This window comes from Pleurodeles waltl, chromosome 3_2 (genome assembly GCF_031143425.1).
Source record: "Pleurodeles waltl isolate 20211129_DDA chromosome 3_2, aPleWal1.hap1.20221129, whole genome shotgun sequence".
Classification (NCBI taxonomy): Eukaryota; Metazoa; Chordata; class Amphibia; order Caudata; family Salamandridae; genus Pleurodeles; species Pleurodeles waltl.
Genome location: NC_090441.1, coordinates 1,620,314 through 1,640,347, shown reverse-complemented (window position 1 = coordinate 1,640,347; position 20,034 = coordinate 1,620,314). Strand labels below are relative to the sequence as shown.

At 47.5% G+C, this 20,034-nt stretch overlaps 1 protein-coding gene across 2 annotated transcripts in view; it reads right to left on the bottom strand.

The window, feature by feature from the left end:
• USP32 (ubiquitin specific peptidase 32) overlaps positions 1 to 20,034 on the bottom strand; it is a 941,828-nt gene that overhangs the window by 625,626 nt on the left and 296,168 nt on the right. For both annotated transcript variants that reach the window (XM_069226537.1, XM_069226538.1), the window contains exon 5: positions 3,844 to 4,003. In XM_069226537.1, the coding sequence (XP_069082638.1) occupies positions 3,844 to 4,003 (160 nt within the window). The remainder of the gene's footprint in view (positions 1 to 3,843; positions 4,004 to 20,034) is intronic.

Genomic DNA, 20,034 nt, shown 5'->3' with positions numbered 1-20,034 from the left:
GCATATGCAGTTTTCACACAAATGGCAATAAGCTATTTTAAAACTGGACACTGCAATTTTCAACAGTTCCTGGGGGAGGTAAGTGTTTGTTAGTTTTGCAGGTAAGTAAACCACCTACAGGGTTCAAAGTTGGGTCCAAGGTAGCCCACCGTTGGGGGTTCAGGGCAACCCCAAAGTTACCACACCAGCAGCTCAGGGCCGGTCAGGTGCAGAGGTCAAAGTGGTGCCCAAAACGCATAGGCTTCAATGGAGAAGGGAGTGCCCCGGTTCCAGTCTGCCAGCAGGTAAGTACCCATGTCTTCGGAGGGCAGACCAGGGGGGTTTTGTAGGGCACCGGGGGGGACACAAGTCAGCACAAAAAGTACACCCTCAGCGGCACGGGGGCGGCTGGGTGCAGTGTGCAAACAGGCATCGGGTTTGCAATGTAATCCAATGGGAGACCTAGGGGTCTCTTCAGCAATGCAGGCAGGCAAGGGGGGTGGGGGGGCTCCTCGGGGTAGCCACCACCTGGGCAAGGGAGAGGGCCACCTGGGGGTCGCTCCTGCACTGGAGGTCGGATCCTTCAGGTCCTGGGGGCTGTGGGTGCAGTGTCTTTATGAGGCGTCGGGTCTTTTAAGCAGGCAGTCGCGGTCAGGGGGAGCCTCGGGATTCCCTCTGCAGGTGTCGCTGTGGGGGCTCAGGGGGGTCAACTCTGGCTACTCATGGTCTCGCAGTCGCCGGGAGTCCTCACTCTAGTGTTGGTTCTCCACAAGTCGAGCCGGGGGCGTCGGGTGCAGAGTGCAAAGTCTCACGCTTCCAGCGGGAAACGTGTATTCTTTCAAAGTTGCTTCTTTGTTGCAAAGTTGCAGTCTTTGTGGAGCAGAGCCGCTGTCCTCGGGAGTTCTTGGTCCTTTTAGAAGCAGGGTAGTCCTCTGAGGCTTCAGAGGTCGCTGGACCCTGTGGAATGCGTCACTAGAGCAGTTCTTTAGAAGTGGGGAGACAGGCCGGTAGAGCTGGGGCCAAAGCAGTTGGTGTCTCAGTCTTCTCTGCAGGTTTTTCAGCTCAGCAGTCCTTCTTCGTCTTAGGTTGCAGGAATCTATCTTGCTGTGTTCTGGGGGCCCCTAAATACTCGATTTAGGGGTGTGTTTAGGTCTCGGGGGTTAGTAGCCAATGGCTACTAGCCCTGAGGGTGGCTACACCCTCTTTGTGCCTACTCCCTGAGGGGAGAGGGGCACATCCCTAATCCTATTGGGGGAATCCTCCATCTGCAAGATGGAGCATTTCTAAAAGTCAAAGTCACCTCAGCTCAGGACACCTTAGGGGCTGTCCTGACTGGCCAGTGACTCCTCCTTGTTTTTCTCATTATCTCCTCCGGCCTTGCCACCAAAAGTGAGGCTGTGGCTGGAGGGGGCGGGCAACTCCACTAGCTGGAGTGCCCTGGGGTGCTGTAACAAAGGGGGTGAGCCTTTGAAGCTCACCGCCAGGTGTTTCAGTTCCTGCAGGGGGAGGTGAGAAGCACCTCCACCCAGTACAGGCTTTGTTACTAGCCACCGAGTGACAAAGGCACTCTCCCCATGTGGCCAGCAACATGTCTGGTGTGTCGCAGGCTGCTAAAACTAATCAGCCCACACTGGTAGTCGGTTAAGGTTTCAGGGGTATCTCTAAGATGCCCTCTGGGGTGTATGTTACAATAAAATGTACACCTGCATCAGTGTGCATTTATTGTGCTGAGAAGTTTGATACCAAACTTCCAAGTTTTCAGTGTAGCCATTATGGTGCTGTGGAGTTCGTGCATGACAGACTCCCAGACCATATACTCTTATGGCTACCCTGCACTTACAATGTCTAAGGTTTTGCAACTATGGTATAGTGCACCCTGCCTTAGGGCTGTAAGGCCTGCTAGAGGGGTGACTTATCTATACCTATAGGCAGTGTGAGGTTGGCATGGCACCCTGATGGGAGTGCCATGTCGACTTAGTCATTTTATCCCCACTAGCACACACAAGCTGGCAAGCAGTGTGTCTGTGCTGAATGAGGGGTCCCCAGGGTGGCATAAGAGATGCTGCAGCCCTTAGAGACCTTCCCTGGCATCAGAGCCCTTGGTACCAGGGGTACCAGTTACAAGGGACTTACCTGGATGCCAGGGTGTGCCAATTGTGGAAACAAAGGTACAGGTTAGGGAAAGAACACTGGTACTGGGGCCTGGTTAGCAGGCCTCAGCACACTTTCAAATCATAACTTGGCATCAGCAAAGGCAAAAAGTCAGGGGGTAACCATGCCAAGGAGGCATTTCCTTACAAGGTCACAAGACAATTATACATCGCACTGCGACCTGCAGTTAGGAAGGAAACGTCCCTTCCTAATTGTGACTTTCAAACGCTATTTGCGATCCGGTAAAGAGATTACAGGATCGCAAAATTGGGTTTGTGCATCGCCAAATGCTTTTTTTCTTGTTGAAAATTGCCCGATTCTGCAAATTGGGCTGTTTGCGACGAGAGCTTTGTACATGTGGCCCTAGGTGCATTGTGTATGGTTTCGGCTTTTGAGGGAGTTCTTGTGTTACAATGCACAAGGAACTATTTCGCAACTGAAAATGTACAAAATCACCCCACAAGCAATCCTTTAACAAAGATTTATTGTACACTGAAAGGATTCATTTTTTATATTTTTGTTTTACTGCAAATAGGTTTTTTAATGCCGTGGTCAGTGCTCGATGCAAGTCTGACCTTTTCACAGCCACCAAATTGCTTTGGGGCTTCACACAAATCTGTATCTTTTTAAACCATTACTACTACCATTACTACCACCATTCCAACCACTCCTATTATTACCACGAAAGTCACAGTTCTGACTTTAATGAGTTAACACATGCAAACACAGACATGAACAAATGCTTTTTTGCATGCACCAGCTCATTAAGACCAGACGTATTGGCTGTGCCAATGCTTGCTAATATTTTGAATTCTGGAACTCTGAAACAGTGGCTATAATCACGGCACCTCAAACCTGAACTGTAGAAGATACACGTCTTTGATAAAGGACATCTATAGGTCACAGCGCAGCAAAACAATGCTCTTATATCGACATGTAAAAACATTGCACAGGGAAGAAAAGTGCATGTTTTTGACAGCCATGTCTCACAGAACTAATCTTTGAATTTCAGTGGGAAAAACGGGTGACGTCTGTGGAGAAACCTAGAATTCTAGCAAAACAAATAAAGCATACATTAATTATTCACAACTTAATGTCAGGCAGAACCAAGCGAACTGCATCAGATTTGTAACAACCTTAAATAATCAGAAAACAGGTTGAACTATTTAGGGATGCTTTTCCCACATGCACATTTCTCAGTCACTAATGACATGTTCTTTGGCAAGGCTCTCTGCCCCCTTTGTAACCCCCTGAAAGCGTGAACACGTACACACACACTCGCTATCCTCACAATAGCCAAAGCTCAAGTGAATGAGAGGCAGAGCATGGCAGTTTCAAGTTCGATGGCTTACGCTGAGTAGTATAGGGCTAAAGAGACAACTGTTCAGGGGAATCTACAACTGCAGAGCTGCCATTAGTGCCAGCGGGGATGCTGGCATCCACTGAAAAGCGTAGATGCTCCCGTCTTATTTGCGCTAGCCAGTTCGTTTTTGCTAGTGCCTCTAGGTTCTCCCCCTCTGCAAGGAGGTGTAGGCAGACAGAACACAGACAAAATATGCAAGTTATTTCCAATTCTTGTGTTGCACAATTGCATTTCTAGTCAACGCGGCTTCGACGTGGGCTTTTACGTTTTTAACTGTAGATAGTGAAAATTGAATTTAATAAAGTAACACATTTGAGATTTTAAGGGTTTGAACACAAGAAATAACTTACAATGTGTGACTCCAGCCAGGGTTTGGTAGAAAGTTGGTGTATCGCTGTCATCAGTAAGAGTAACGTATATCCCTCCAGACAGCAACCAGCGGGAGAAGGTGAAAGAGTCTTTATTTTGTAGCAACCAGTTCCGAAATTTATCATAGTTGACTTTCTCACTCTGCAGAGAACAAAAGAAATCAGCAATTTAGTAACTAACATGCAACGTGTGTAAAAGAAATTGTTGTACAGAAAGATCAAACTAAGCAACTTTTTACCGTTACTTTTTTTTTTTAGTTTTAGGCTATTCTAGAGTCGCAAAATAATTCCCTACATAAACATCAAAATTAAAAAAAGTACGTGTAGGATGTAAGCATGGCCAGAGTGAGCGATGTTGTCTTCGACACAAAAGCCACTAGGCACCCCATTGCTGCACTTATATTCATGTTGTATTTCTCTCTGGTGTTGTCGAACTGTGGGGTAATAACGGCCGTATAAAGAACGCAATCTGAGTGTAAGTGAGGATTGTGAGTACGTGCTCCAACAGGATGGCAAGAAGGTTACTTGAAACCAGAAATACTCGTGCTGGAAAGTTACTCTTGCAAATAACTTCTTTCCTTAAAGTTAAATGCCCTGTATTGTACTGACTACAGTCCGACAGACTTTTTTTTGGGGGGGGGAGTTTTTATGGTTTTTATTAACTAAAAACATTTCTCCACACAGTACTTAATGTCCTGATAGGATCACCCCAGTGTAGTGAGGTAATATAAAGTTGACAAGTCTTTCTAAAACATTTTGCCCTACCCATGGACAACAATAGTATGTAGCGGTATCTCTGCTACTAATAGTGGATTAACAAAAAATGAAAGTAAATTAATAGTTTATTTGGCCTCAAAGGACGATACCACAGTTAGAAAACTTTCGTATGGATATTCAACATCAGTCTGTCTACTTTTATGCAGAAAAGATGCCGTAATGTTCGAGCGGGTAGTTGACTAATTCTAGATAATGACACAATTACAGTTAAGGAAACCATTTCAAGTGACACGTTTCAATTTGCACTGGTGTGTTGGCTCAAATGCAAGTACCATTATTCTCAGGAGCACTGCAATTAGGTTCCCAGTGAGCAGTGTTATTGGTGTGGTGGAATAACCAGCATAAGGCCTTCCCAAATAGTAGGCAAATAGTGTGCATAACAGGTATCCTGAAAGAAGTTTGGGTAGCCCTTCAACAGTGTTTGTGGTGCACATGACCCGGAATTGATGCGTAACTTGACATTATATTAGTAACGTAGTGGATGTTCTACTATTCCTAATACCAGAGTTGTAAATGGAACAGAGTTTGTCCACCCATGCTACAAAATATTCCCACTTTGCCAAGTAAGACTGTCTGGTAGCTGTGTATTAGCTTCCTACAAAAGCTCTGCACATTGTTTGCCACTTATATAGCTCACAGTCGGCCTCTTTGTAAAAGACCACAAAAGGCGATCGCTATGAGTTAAGGAGGCATGCTGGCAAATTCAGCGAATTAGTTTGTAAATGGGTGACCTCATCCTGCCTTACTGTTGATATATGACGCCACACAGGTTTTCGATGTCTTGGGACTGAAACACACACACACACACGCCTGAAACACTCAGAGTAGTCATGAAAGACACAGATAGCAAACCTGCACTGATACTATGGAAAACATTTAAGAGGCACCTGCGTACATCAAAAACATTTAAAAAAAAATGGAACAGGCAAATATTGTTAAAATAGTGTTATTCTTGTATGGCCTGTACTGCCAAAGTACCAAGGTATTAAAGATAAAGCACAAAAGCTTCAATAATGACAAAAGTCTTCTATTTTTGTTCTTTTCCTTCTGACGCCATACAAGCTTCTGAACTCAAAAGCAAATAAAATGATCTGAAGATGGACTCATTGGTGTGGCTCAATTTGTTTTTTGTCAGCATCATCATGAGACCTGGCTTAAGAACTATGGCAGGATAATCGCTTGACTGGAGGAGCGTGCCCCGATGTGGATGGGCCTGCCCATTTTCTCTCGCTGGTAGATTGGCCTCTGTTAAGATAGCACTTCTGCCAAAGTTTCTATGCCTATTAATTAACCTTCATATTCCACTTACTGGTGTGCTTTTTGGAAGGCTGTGATGCCTGCTAATATACCTACCATGGGCTGGCCGACAACCTCGACTGGCTTGGGAAACATTAACCCTGCCTTTCAGTCAGGCCAGTTTAAATGCTCCAGATATGAAGCTATACTATTACTGCGCATACGCCTTTCATTGGTTTTACCCCACACTATATTTACTCCACACAACAGCTGAGTGGGACAATGCCCACCCATGCCTGCTCACAACAGCGATTTGCCAGAAGCCCATCCTCCCACAGACACGGTTCAATGTACAGTTTGGGCATGGAACTGTATGCGCTGAAGGGCAGGGCGGCGTTGCCATTGCTCTGCTGACCTGATACTTGCCAATAACCTAATGCTGCCTCCTGCTATGGAAACAAGCACTGGCATTGCCAATAGCCCTCGCCTTTGAGACCTCATAAATGTTTAACCATGCAGCACAGTAACAAGAGGGCCCTTATCCGCAACCCAAAGGCTCTTAATTTCATATACGTTTTTTTTATGGTGAAGCCACTTTGGCGCAGGCTGTCGTCAGATGCAACAGAGCACAAAAACGTGAAGACAACAAAAATATTCTGTTCATGAAATCACCTGGTAGGGAACTAAGCACAAAGAGGGAGGGACATTTAGACCAATTCACCAATAAAAGGAAGCATTTAGAACGAATGGCAATAGTGGGCATGGTTAAAAGCGCATAGATTGAATACAGCATGTGGCCCGTTTCTTCCCTATATTTCCTGAGGAAGTCTCCAGTGTTATTTGTCTGTCTGACGCAATGATGATCCAGTTGTCAAATGTATTCTCTTGTTAGGTATTGGTTCTGTATAGTGCTTGAAATGAAAATATGAAAGTGCAGGTGCTCACAACCGCAGAGTACCTATTTGCTACTCGGAAGTGCAGGTACTCTCCCATTAAAAGTATTATAACGTTGCTTAAAAGTGTGGGTACTCTGCCACTGATGTTAAAGGAGGACAAGCATTTTGTACCGAGAGTACCTGTCTATTTAAAACACTTAAGCAGTCTGTCCGATTCACTGCTGTAGCAGGTTTCTCTGGAATGTACCGTACAGGAAGTTTGCTCTTTTTTTAAAATTTATTTTTTTATACAGTTTTTATCTATATTTTCTTCATATTACAAACAAAGGCAAGAACCATAACCAAACAGAAGTGAATTGCATAATCACCATCGAATCGGTACATCAGGACTCTGTCATCCAATAACATTTTAAGTAAAACCAATACATGCAGCACTATGTAATTAACAGCTGAGAAAACTATATATTGTGGATCCTACTGAAGAAATTACAAGAGGAGTAGGGAGCTCTCCCCATCTATCTCGAAACACCATGACACCAAACTTTGGGTCAAAGTTATCACTATATGTGAGTTTAATTTTCCGTCAGGTACTCACTAGAAGGGGCCCATATATCTCTATGACATGACCAGATTTCCAGTGTATCATTACAATGTATTATATTAGCTATCAAATAGTTCTCAGCAGTGGTCCTCTACCACCTTATAGCTATACTACTTTTTGCCGACAGGCAAGCCCGTGCCATTAATTTACAAACACTCTTGGGAAGGTTTTTAACATAATGCAGCAAAGCCAAGAGCTAAGTTTGAGTTATCTGTTTTGTCACCATTTTGGAAAATGTCGGGAATACTCTCTCCCAATAGGTGTATACTGGTTGGCAAGCTCACGTCAACTGGAAACAATCTGCATCAGAAAGTAGACACATAAAGCATGATGGGTCCACATTCAGAACAATAAAATGTAGACCATCTAGCGAATAATACATTCTATAAAAAAAGAATGCACCAGCCACTGCCTGCTATTTATGAACAGTGTTTGAGTCTACATACAGCAGTATTGCATACTTTGTCAGCAGTTTGCACCCTCAGGTCTTTTTGCCATCTCTTTTTTGTGCCAGTTTTTGGCACTAACTTAGCTTCAGCTACTGCATTATATTGCTTAGTCATCAGTCTTTAAACAGCCAGTCATGCATCAGTTTAAGAACTAAGTGTCGGAGGAATAACCAGGAAATCAGGAATCATTTATTTTATCATGTGTAGAAGGCTAAAATATAAACAAATACCCAAGGGTGTTGTCCCACCCCTTTGATAAAGGGCTCTAATGTCACCAAATTGCCACAAAAATAGATCACCCAGTGTTCTCAATACGGGGTCAGTTAATTGTCTTTGGGCCCTCGGGTCACAAGCAATCAACACAATGGGGGTATTAAGAATCAGAACCCACAGAGAGAAGAGCTCCTTTTGTCACACCTCTGCAGCTAATCTATGCCAGGCCTGCAAAGTGCATATCACAATGTCAAAATGCAAATGCGGGAGGTACGGAACTACGAACCGCTATAATGGTCAGCAGGATGCTCCCTGCCATATTCTGTCTATATTATATGATGGCAGTCGATACTCTGAGTGAACCCAATGGAATATGTACTTGGCTTGTGTAGGAAACTTTATTCCAAGAGGAAAAGAGGAAAAGGTGAAAGTGGTTTAGTTACAGCAGCACAGGGACTGGCTTCAACAACTGTCAGCTTCAACTGAAGGGTCTCTTGCATTACATTAGTAACATTCTCACTGCAATGCAGAACACTAGCTATAACATAACACAGCATGTGCAAAGGAGATGCACTAAGGACAGTGCTAAGGAAAATAAAAGATAGACATAACAAATCTTCCTTGCTACAAAACAAAGCACAGATTACAGGCAAGCACAAAAATAATAAAATAACAAAAACAATGTAAAAGAAAACACAATGGCCCTCATTATCACATTGGCGGTACGTCCCGCTTACCGCCATGCCGACCGCCGCCGCAGCCGATTACTGCTACCCATATTATGACACACACATACCAATCCGTCACTATACAGACACACACATAAGTCTGCCGGCCCAAAGGTCAGTGATAAACTGGCGGTACCAAAACCTACACCGTTACGCCAACAGAACTACGCCCACAGCATTATGACCCACGAATCACCGCGGCGAACATTCAAGCACAGTAAAACATTGGCGGTACATACTGCTGCGCTCAAAATACACACACACACACATACAAAACTACACCACATTGGACAATTCAACTACAAACACCAGACACACACCACACCCACACCACTATAAAACACACAACCACAATCCCTTACGACCAAAAAATTATTGCCAACTGAGAGAGACAGACCAAGTGCACCCACAGAACCAGAGCCACAAAACACCATCACCCATACACTATCCCCGCACCTTACAGCACACACCCCAACACATCACCCCACACACCACACACACTACACCCATGGCACCACAATGACACACCAGGTTCTCAGAGGAGGAGCTAAGGGTCATGGTGGAGGAAATCATCCGGGTAGAGCCACAGCTATTTGGATCACAGTTGCAGCAGACATCCATTGCTAGGAAGATGGAGCTATGGCGGAGAATCGTGGACAGGGTCAATGCCGTGGGACAGCACCCAAGAACAAGGGATGACATCAGGAAGAGGTGGAACGACCTACAGGGGACGGTACATTCCACAGCAGCAAGACACCAACTAGCTGTACAGAGGACTGGCGGTGGACCTCCACCTCCTCCCCCACAACTAACAACATGGCAGGAGCAAGTCATGGCAAGAATAGCAGGAGGAATGGACTTTGGTAAGTCAACTCTTTACTACTATCACCCCCCCATCTGCATACTATCACATACCCCCGCCCTCACCCCCATCACCTCATATACACCCCACCATCACAACCCACTCATCCCAATGCCAAGCCCCGCGGGTAACACCAATGCACGGACCCCCATCACAGACCTGCATGAACACACATCACTAAAGCATGCACACTTGAGACAATCACCTAGCCCACCAAATCACTACTCACACAAGGCTAAGCTGCCAGGGCAATAACAAACATAGAGGGCAACACACCCATGCACAAGATGGCACACACAGAAACAATAACACTACATTTACATGCCCACAGGTCCCCCATCCAACGTCACCAGAGAGGAGGTGCCAGCTACATCCAGTCCACCCCCAGAAGAGGCCCACAGTGATGACAGCAGCTCTGGACGCCTGTATCTGGATGAGAAACCTGGCCCATCAGGGACCTCCGGACAGTGTTACCCAGGCACAGTAACACACCACCACAGAGCCTCCCCCAACAGGAAACACCACCACAACACCCAACCAGCGGGCCCATACCACTGTCCCCAGGACACGTCAATCTGCAGTGTGTCCACCACTACAGGGACCCCAGGCCACCCCACAAACCAGGACGATCAGGGACCTGGGTCAGTGGCAGTGGGCACACAGGTCAGAGGACAGAGGCACAGGTCAACAGGGAAGCTGGGAGGACTGCTGTGCGACAGGGGAAGGACAGGCCCAAGGAACCGACTCTCCAGAAGGCACTCACCAACATCCTGGGAGCAAACCACCATTCCTAGGAGACGATGGGCCAGATACTGGACAAGTTGCAGGAACCCAGTGGCTGCAGGAGGGACAGTACCTGGGGATCAGGGAGGGCTTGAAGGACATCCACACCTCCCTGTTCACCGTTGCAGGGGTGCTCGCAGACATGGCCAACACCATGAGGGAGGCAGTGGCACACCAACGGCCACCTGACACTACCCAAAACGATGAACAGCCTTCCACCTCCGCTGCCGCTAGTGGACAGGAGGCCGCGCCACTGGAACAACAGGACACCAGCACCCCTCCCCGCTGCAGAAGGAGAACCACCCCGCAAACAGTCCCTGCAATCCAGGCAAAAGCCAGAGAACATTGCCAAGACCCCCGTCAGGAAATAAGACTCTGCTGATTGTCACCCTTGTGACCCACTCTGTCACCCTGTCCATCTTGAACTGCCATTGCTCCACTTCCTATGCCCCCTTGGACAATGCACCTGTGATGCAAATAGACTGGACTCTACCATGGACTTTCCTCCATCAGCAACCCAGCCCATTGCAATACCTCCTCCACTTATTAGCACCTAAATAAACACCCTTGGAACAAATACAAGTATGGAGTCTGTCAACTGATTGAAATATGTATTTGTTTAACAAGCTGCAAACATTGCAATTCAACTGTACAGTTATATATACATAGGTATGACCTGTAGTTGGCATCAGTGAACACACCAGGAGCCAGAGTGGGGCATAGAAATCTGAAAATAGAAGGGTACCGTAAGTTGCCATAGTAGTGGGAAAATCAGCCTGCCATGTACAATGTCTAACACACAACTATCAATGGAAGGTGAAATTGCAATGTCTTACCTGAGTGTCACTGGAAGTACTATCGTATGATTGCTGCTCTGTTGTCCTCATCCTCTGCCTCTTCGTTGTCACTGTCCACAGGGTCCAGTGCTGCCACACGCCCATCTCCAACCTCATCCTCCTGCAGAAAAGGCACCTGGCGTCTCAAGGCAAGGTTATGCAACATACAGCATGCCATGATGATCTGGCAGACCTTCTTAGGTGAGTAGCACAGGGAACCACCTGTTAGATGGGGGCAACGAAACCTGGCCTTCAGGAGGCCGAATGTCCCCTCGATTATTCTTCTTGTTCACCCATGTGCCTCATTGTAATGTTCCTTTGCCCTTGTCCTGGGATTCCTCACTGGGGTCAGTAGCCATGAGAGGTTGGGTAACCAGAGTCACCTGCAAATATCAATGGATACCTGTTGGCCAAACACTAACCCTTAGGGCCAACACGATACACATACACCAACATATACTGGGTTGGAACCATGGGCTCAACTATTAGCCACACCCGGTGCCTCTGGAGTTGAGCCATCACATATGGGATGCTGCTATTCCTCAGGATAAAGGCATCATGCACCGACTCAGGATACTTTGCATTGACATGGGAGATGTACTGGTCTGCCAGGCACACTATCTGCACATTCATCCAGTGAAAGCTCTTTCCATTTCTGAACACCTGTTCATTTCTCCGGGGGGGGGGGGGATGACAAATGCAATATGTGCACCATCAATAGACCCAATAATGTTGGGGATATGTCCCATTGCATAGAAGTCAGCTTTCACTGTGGCCAGATCCTCAACCTGTGGGAAAACAATGTAGCTGCACATGTGTTAACACTCTGGTCAGCACTATTGAGAACATTAGCTGAGACATCCCTGTTGCCAAGCCCACTGTCACTTGGAAAGAACCAGTTGCCAAGAAATGGAGCACAGATAGGACTTCCACTAGAGAGGGGATCCGACAGTGGGGTGACGGATAGCAGATATCAGGTCTGGCTCCAATTGAGCACACAGCTCTGTGATTGTGGCCCTGTCAAGTCTGTAGGTGAGGATAATGTGTCTGTCCTCCATTGTTACCAGACCAGGGGTCTGTACACGGGGATGTCTCCATCTCCTATTCATCTGCAGCGGTTGTAATCTAGGGGCAAAAGAGTGAGCAGGTGGTCAGTATTCCACATTTCCAAACTGTACACTGCACTGCATGTTGTGACAGAAACAGTATGTTTTTGGATAGGCCCAAATGGTGTCTATGTGTTCTGTGACGCAGTTAGGTGCCATGGCCTGCCCCCCTCCCCCTGAAATGGCACCCACCTGTCCTGTGTGGATGGACATGTGGGAATGAGGTAATGCCGCTGACATTGTGCGCCATTGCGGGAGGCGGTCGAGTACTGCTGTGCAACTCCTAATTGGTTGTCATTGGGCCCTATGGGTTACATTAGCCAATGGTGAACTACGCCGGCGGTGATGGAACGCACCGCCACAGACGTGACTGCCAGTTTCTATCTGTTCTCTCACTTGCTACCTGACATTCAACAGGAGAGGACCTACAATGCAACTACTGCTGTGACCTGTGTCTGGAACCGGCCATGGCTCGAGTCACTGGGGAAAGGGCCCCTGCCTTCACAGCTGCGGAATTGGAGAGACTGGTGGATGGGATCTACCCCAGTACCGAATAGTGTATGGGCCTCCAGATCAACAGGTGAGTACACAGTGATCACGATGCATGGGGCATGAATTAATGTAGTGCTGTGTGTGAGGGCCTCGTGTAAGGGGGGTGTTGGTGGAAGGGTCCTGGGCAGTGTGCTGCATGTATGGTGGGCAATGTCTGTGCGTCAGGGGATGTGAGGGCTCTGGTGGGCCATGAGTGTAAGAGGCCGGACGGTATGGCTGATACCTTTGTGTATGTTTATTTGTCTGGAGGTCAGCGTCCATCAGAAAAAGGGTATATGGTGTACCATCGCCAAGGACGTGCGGACCCTGGAGGTCTACGGCAGGCAGAGCACCCGCTGTCACAAACGGTGGGACGCTGGGCACGGAAGACGGCGGAGGCCCAGCTGGGGATGGTCTCCCAACGAGGAAGGGGTGCCTGTCGAACCTTGACCCCCCTGATGATCTGCATACTGGCAGTGGCCTATCCGGAGCTGGATGGGCACTTGAGGGCATCACAGCAGCCACAAGGGGGTGAGTACAGTTTCCAAATCTACTACTTGCACATGGTGGGGTGGTCTACGGGTGGGAGATGTGGGACTGTGGGTGCCCCTAGGCGAACCGGACATTGCAGGATAGGTACACCACCTCCTACCAAGCTAGTAGGCATCCACTACTGGGCAGGGGTCTGTGGGTGTCAGGTATGCTGCTACTGGCATTAGGTATTCCTGTCCTTGGGATGGTGACTAGCATTGTGACTGGTAGTGCATTGCATAGTGCGTAGGCCTGTTCCCTGTGTGAGGGTGCCGTGTACGCCAACAATGGTGTTGGGGCAGCCACTTACCAAGTGTATCCTTTGTGTCTCCCCACCTTTTTTGTTTTGTCACCCTGTCCTGATGTGCATTAGCATCATCTGGCGGAGGAGCAGAGGCACCGGCGACGGAGGGAGCTGCATCCCACATGGCCCATGAGGCCGAATCCACCGACGGTGAGGGCACCAGTGGGACGGAGGGAGAGGGGAGCACCACGGCAGAGATAGGAGGGGACAGTTCTGACAGTGATACCTCCTCCGATGGAAGCTCCCTGGTGGTGGCAGACACCTCTGTGCCCACCCCAACTACAGGTACAGCCGCCATCCCCGTACCAGCACCGCCCTCCCAGCAGCCCCCCCAGCGAGCTTCCTGTGCCCGCTCACCCAGGAGGGTGGGCATCTCCTTTGCCCCAGGCACCTCAGGCCCTGCCCCCGTCAGCCCTGCTGCCCTGAGTGAGGAGGCTATTGACCTCCTGTGATCCATCTCTGTTGGGCAGTCAACCATAGTGAATGCCATCCATGGGGTGGCAGGCCATTTGCAACACACAAATGCATTCCTGGAGGGTATTCACTCTGGCATGGCGGCCCAACAGAGATCAATCCAGGCTGTGGCCTCCTCCCTGATGGCAGCCATTGTCCCTGTCTCTAGCCTCCCCCCTCCAACTTCCTCTACCCAGTCCCATTCCCCTCAACCCCAACCTATCCCAAGCACACATTCAGACCAGCATGCACCCATGACAACACACAGGAGTGGCTCAGGCAAACACAAGCACCACACATCATCCCACAGGCACTCACACAAACACCATCCAGATGCAGACACACCAACATCCACTGCCTCCACTGTGTCCCCACTCCTCCTCCTCGTCCACAACCCTACCAGTAGCGTCTCCACTCACACCTGCATGCACTACATCCTCATCCACTACCACCATGACTCCTATCACTACACGCCCCTCACTGGCAGTCACCACCCCCACATACAAGCACACGTCCCCTGTGTCCTCTCCCATTGTGTCTGTGCCCCCTCTTCCCAAAGTACACAAACGCAAGCACGCACCCACCCAACAGCCATCCACCTCACAACAGCATCCAGCACATGCACCTGCACCCAAACACAGCAGACTGACACCTCCTACAACCACTCCCTCTTCCTCCACTCCCAAACCTTCACCCTCTTCCTGACCCAGTGTCTTTAAGAAGCTTTTCCTCTCCGCGGTTGACCTCTTCCCTACCCCCCCAGACCCCCACACCCCGTCCTTCACATCAGGCCAGGGTGGTCAGAACCCAGCCGAGCACCTCAGCCACCCAGTCCACGGCCACAGTAGTGTCGGCAGCTACTGCAAGTGGGAGAGGCTGCAGGGAACCAGCCATCAGCACTGACAGTGTGCCTGCACCAGCTGCCAAGGGGAAAGGCAAGGAGGCACCACCAGCTGCCAAGGGGAAAGGCAAGGAGGCACCACCAGCTGCCAAGGGGAGGCACCACCAGCTGCCAAGGCCAAGGGCAAGGAGGCACCACCAGCTGGGAAGGGACAGGGGCCTGCCCCTGCAGGCAGGAATGACAGGAGGCCTGTTGCTGGGACTGATTCGGAGCCCCCAACAGTTCAGCCATCCAAGGCTGCAGGGGAAGGGCTGGAGCCTACCCCCACCACTGGCAGCACCGACACCAGCACCGCCACTGCCACCACTGAGCAGCCATCACCGCCGGCGGGCAGTGTGTAGTCCTGCCTCCATGGACTGTAGTCCACCCGGGACCCTGCAAATCCTGTGGGTGTGACACCTAGGTGAGAGACTGTGACCTTGCACTCCCCAAGTGCTGCATCACAGGGCACAAAGCCCCCTCCAGAACCAGTGGAAGAAGCCATCCACTCACCCCCTCCTTGCCAGGATGAAGCACAGTGGGCACAAAGCCCCCTCCAGAACCAGTGGAAGAAGCCATCCACTCACCCCATCCTTGCATGATGAAGCACACTGGCCACAAGGCCCCATCCAGAACCAGTGGAGAAGCCATCCACTTGAGAGACTGTGGCTTTGCACTCCCCAGGACCAAGCAGTGGGCAGACCACCCACTAAAGAGACTGTGGCTTTGCACTCCCCAGGACCAAGCAGTGTGCAGACTGCCCAACTTGAGGGACTGTGGCATTTCACTCCCCAGGACATCTTACAGGGCATGTAGCCCCCTCCAGGACCAATGGTGTTGTACCATCTTCCGGCTGAGGTGCATCCGGTTCCCCATCCCCCTGAGGTGCCTGTGTATTTTCGACCTGATGCCCCTGCTGTGTTCTCTCCATGTTGTTGGATGTGGAACTGTGGCCTACAGACATTGTGGACTGGGCTGTGTCCCTCCATTTGTATATATGTATATACTGTTTTTATTTTGAAGCACGATTTTCTACAATTTTATATTATTACACTCACTTTAATCAATTGATTTTGTCCTTGCATTATTTCTGGGGGGTACGAGGTAAATATTTTGTATTGCTGCATCAGTTTATGTGTATGGTGGTGGGGGTGTTGCGTGTGTGTGTGTGTGTGTCACTGTCTTTTTCCTCTCCCCTCCCCTGTGTGCTAGGCGGCAGTGCTCACCGTGGTGGTCTTCGCTGGCGTTGGTGTTCATAGTGAAGAAGGAGATAGACGAGCATGGGGACCACCTGCAGCTCGGGCTCCATGGCAGCGTGGTTCTTCCTTGTGTCTCCAGGGATGAGTCCTTTGCCTTCTGTGTTCTGTTTCCGCTGTGCTTTTGATGTTGTTTGTACCACCCCGGAAAAGGTGGCGGATAGGTGTGTCATAATAGTGTGGGTGGTACATTGTCTTCCGCTTAGCTGTTGGCGGTTACCGCCACGGTGCTTGTTGCTACCGCCATGGTGGTCGGTGTGTTAAAGTGGCTGTCTGTGTGAGCGGTTTCCACCGTGGTCATAATTCCATTTTGGTTACTGCTGGCCTGTTGGTGGTATTACCGCCGCTTTATCACCGACTGCCAGGGTTGTAATGAGGGCCTATGTCAATAAAAATCATATTACTCAACAATTTCTGTAAACCCTTTAGGAGCTCTTCTGATCCTATTTGTACTTTTAACTCTTGAGGCAACAGCATCACTATCACCGTTCATACCTTCCTTAGACTAGGTCTCTTCATTGTACCTTACACTTTGATTCATAGGTTGCCTCTTGTACCAAATCTCACTACAAAATTGTCACCATCATATTCTGCATCAGGATCAGCATTGTTTATTTATCTAGTTATCAATTATTTTTACGATGCATTTGGCGACCCTCTTACATCTCACACTTTCCCATCTTGGGTAACTACGCAGTTTGTGAACACTTTGACAACTTTCATGGCTTTGGAAAACCCTTTGCTGATAAAACCCTGTATTAGGATTCTCACACAACCTTAATTTCATGTGATTTAATTTTCCATTTGGCATCATACCACTCTTTAGACTCGTCCTGCTTCCTTTTCACCCCTTCGGCAACTTTTCTCACATCACTTTTCTCTTCCACCTATCCCCATTTCTCCTTGAACCACCAAAGACAAATCGGAAGCAAGCTCCCATCCTAAGTTTAAACGGACTAATTTTGGTAGTAGTATGGGGTGTTATCTGATACACCCACAACCTTTCGCCCAAAGTGTTTTTCCAATCGCACCTTGTTTGCATGCTTCAGTGACATAACCTTTTAGATCAAGGTTGAACCTTTCGACCTGAACATTTTCATGTGGTTCATACAACGCTGTGGTTACATGTTTAATCTTACAATGTTTGCGCACTTTTTCCATTTCTGCAGAAGTCAATTGCACCTCATTAGCCATCACTAATACAGATGGGCAACCCTCCATGATGAACACTTCCTTGAAAAATTCTATCACACAGTTAGCAGTGGTTTGTGAAACAATTTTCACTTCTGACTATTTGAAGTGATAACCTTTGAGTATCAAAGCAAACCGTCTGTCCATGGGCAGAAAACTGAATGGAGCAGAAATGTGAAATGTTACCTTCTCCCAAGGATGTTTCTGCCGCTCCACATTCTTTAAAGGTGCAGAAGTAACTTTCAACACTTTCTCACCTCCAGTACATACCTCACACTCCCTGACCATCCTGTCCACCATTCTAACCAGGCCTGGCCATCAGAAGTATGTGCACACCAGACGTTTCATGGCAGACACACCTGGTTACTCTTTAGGAGCTAACTTCAGGATGGTTCCTTGTACTCCCTTCGGAGGTATACACTTGCCACCTTTAAATCAAATCCCTCTCTATTTCTAATTCATCACCTACTCTGTACATATATAGCCATTCCTGCGTAACTTCCTGCCGTTTTGGCCACCCTCCCAAAATGCAGCTTTTAGTAATTTGTAGCACTTCAACAATTTCCCCACTCTTTTTCCAGGTTTCTTCTGAAATATCCGCAAGCTCTTTCTTTACCACATCTTTTATAGAGACAATCATTTTACTTTCTCCAGTATCATCATTTCCATTTCCTTCACAACAAGGTAAGCACAACAGAAAATCAGGTGTGACATTTCTTCCACTTGGAACAAATTGCACCTTGAAACTATACTCCTGCAGCCTCAAGGTGAGTCTGGCAATAGGTGCTGTGAACCTCCATCCACCCTAGGTGATCAAATATAGAACAAAGGTTTATGATCTGTACTAAATACAAATCAGCTCCCCCAAACATAGTCTATAAAATGTTCTAGGGCCCACGCACATGCTACTTGCTCTTTTTTAATAACCTAATACCTGCACATGATGCAAACGCACCATTCCATTCTTCCTTTCCACTTTTTTGCAATTAACACTCCGTTGACGCCCTACATGCTAGTGTCAACAGTGATCACACATTCTTTTTTCATGCAGAATGGCCTTAGCATGGGTGGTTTTACAATCTCCTGTTTTATGTTTTCAAATGCCATCTTTTGCTTCTCAGACCACACATATGAGACATTTTGCTTCAATGACTATTAGTGACTCCATCATGTTAGAAAAATTGTCAATGAACTTGCTATAATACTCACACATACCAACCAAGGAAAGCAATTGTTCTTTGTTCTCAGGTGCCAGTGCATTTATAATGGCCTCAACATTAGATTTCTTCAGAACTCCCCATCCACTGATAAGGTATGCTCCAAACAATCCAGTGATTTTTTTAAAAACATTTTGCACTTGTGTCCCTTAAGAGTTAAATAATGGTCTTCCAATCTTTTGCACACTTTAATTATGTGCTGTGGAAGTTCTTCATTATTAGCAAATATCAGGATTTCATCCTGAAAGCATTTCACATATTTATCAATATCTCTAAATATATGAAACATCACTCTCTGAAAAACAGAGGCTGCTGAGGCTAGTCCAAATGGCATTCTGGTAAATTGGTGTAGACCTTGAAGGGTAATGAATGCTGTTAATTTTTTTGACTCATCAGCTAATAGAATTTGATGGTATGCAGACCTGAGATTGAGGGTGGAAAACTCTTTAGCTCCCTCCAACACAGACTCTACTTCAGGGTGGCAACCTACCAGCATGTTGGAATTCAAAGCCCTTAAATCAACAAAAAACCTCAACTTTTGCTTTACGTGCTAAAACAATGGGAGACACCCATTCTGCTGACTCAGTCTCTTCAATTATACCATCCTTGACCAATTCATCCAACATTTCTTTTAACGCTTCACAAATACTGATAGGTACACCTCTCAAATAATTTTGCTCCACTGGTATTGCATTTTTTTCATCTTAATCTGATGCACAAAATTTCTCAATTTACACAAATTTTCTGTGAATTAGTGAACACTGCGGGAAAATGTTTCTTAATCCATTCTTCACCATGGCTCTCATCACCACACATCACTTCTGTGTTTTCTCCATCACACAATACCACCTGTTCATTTCCTCTGGGATTCAATATTATGCCCAATTTCCACTGGTCCCACCAACCCAGCACATTCACACCTTTTACAGCCACATAGTTTTATCATAACACTTCTCCCTTTAAATTCGATCTTCACATCAACGTATCCATCCATATCACTACCTGACCCATCAAAACTGTCAGCAATGATACCTGAAGGTTGTAAAGAATCAACCTCTAGAACTCCTTTAAATATTTAACGGAAATATATCCTGGTGATGATGGTCCAGGGAGAGACAGAATCTGCCATAAGATCTAACTCAATACCCTCAACCTGCACCACAGATCGGGGAGTACTACACATAGCATGTTTGACTGCCCCCTGTCTTCCTTCTTGTATAGACACCACAAATCCTTTGTTAGTGTCATCGCTTTTGCTACACTCGCACCCACACTTAGATTCAGTAACTTCTCTGGCACATGATACCTTCCCTCTTGCAATAT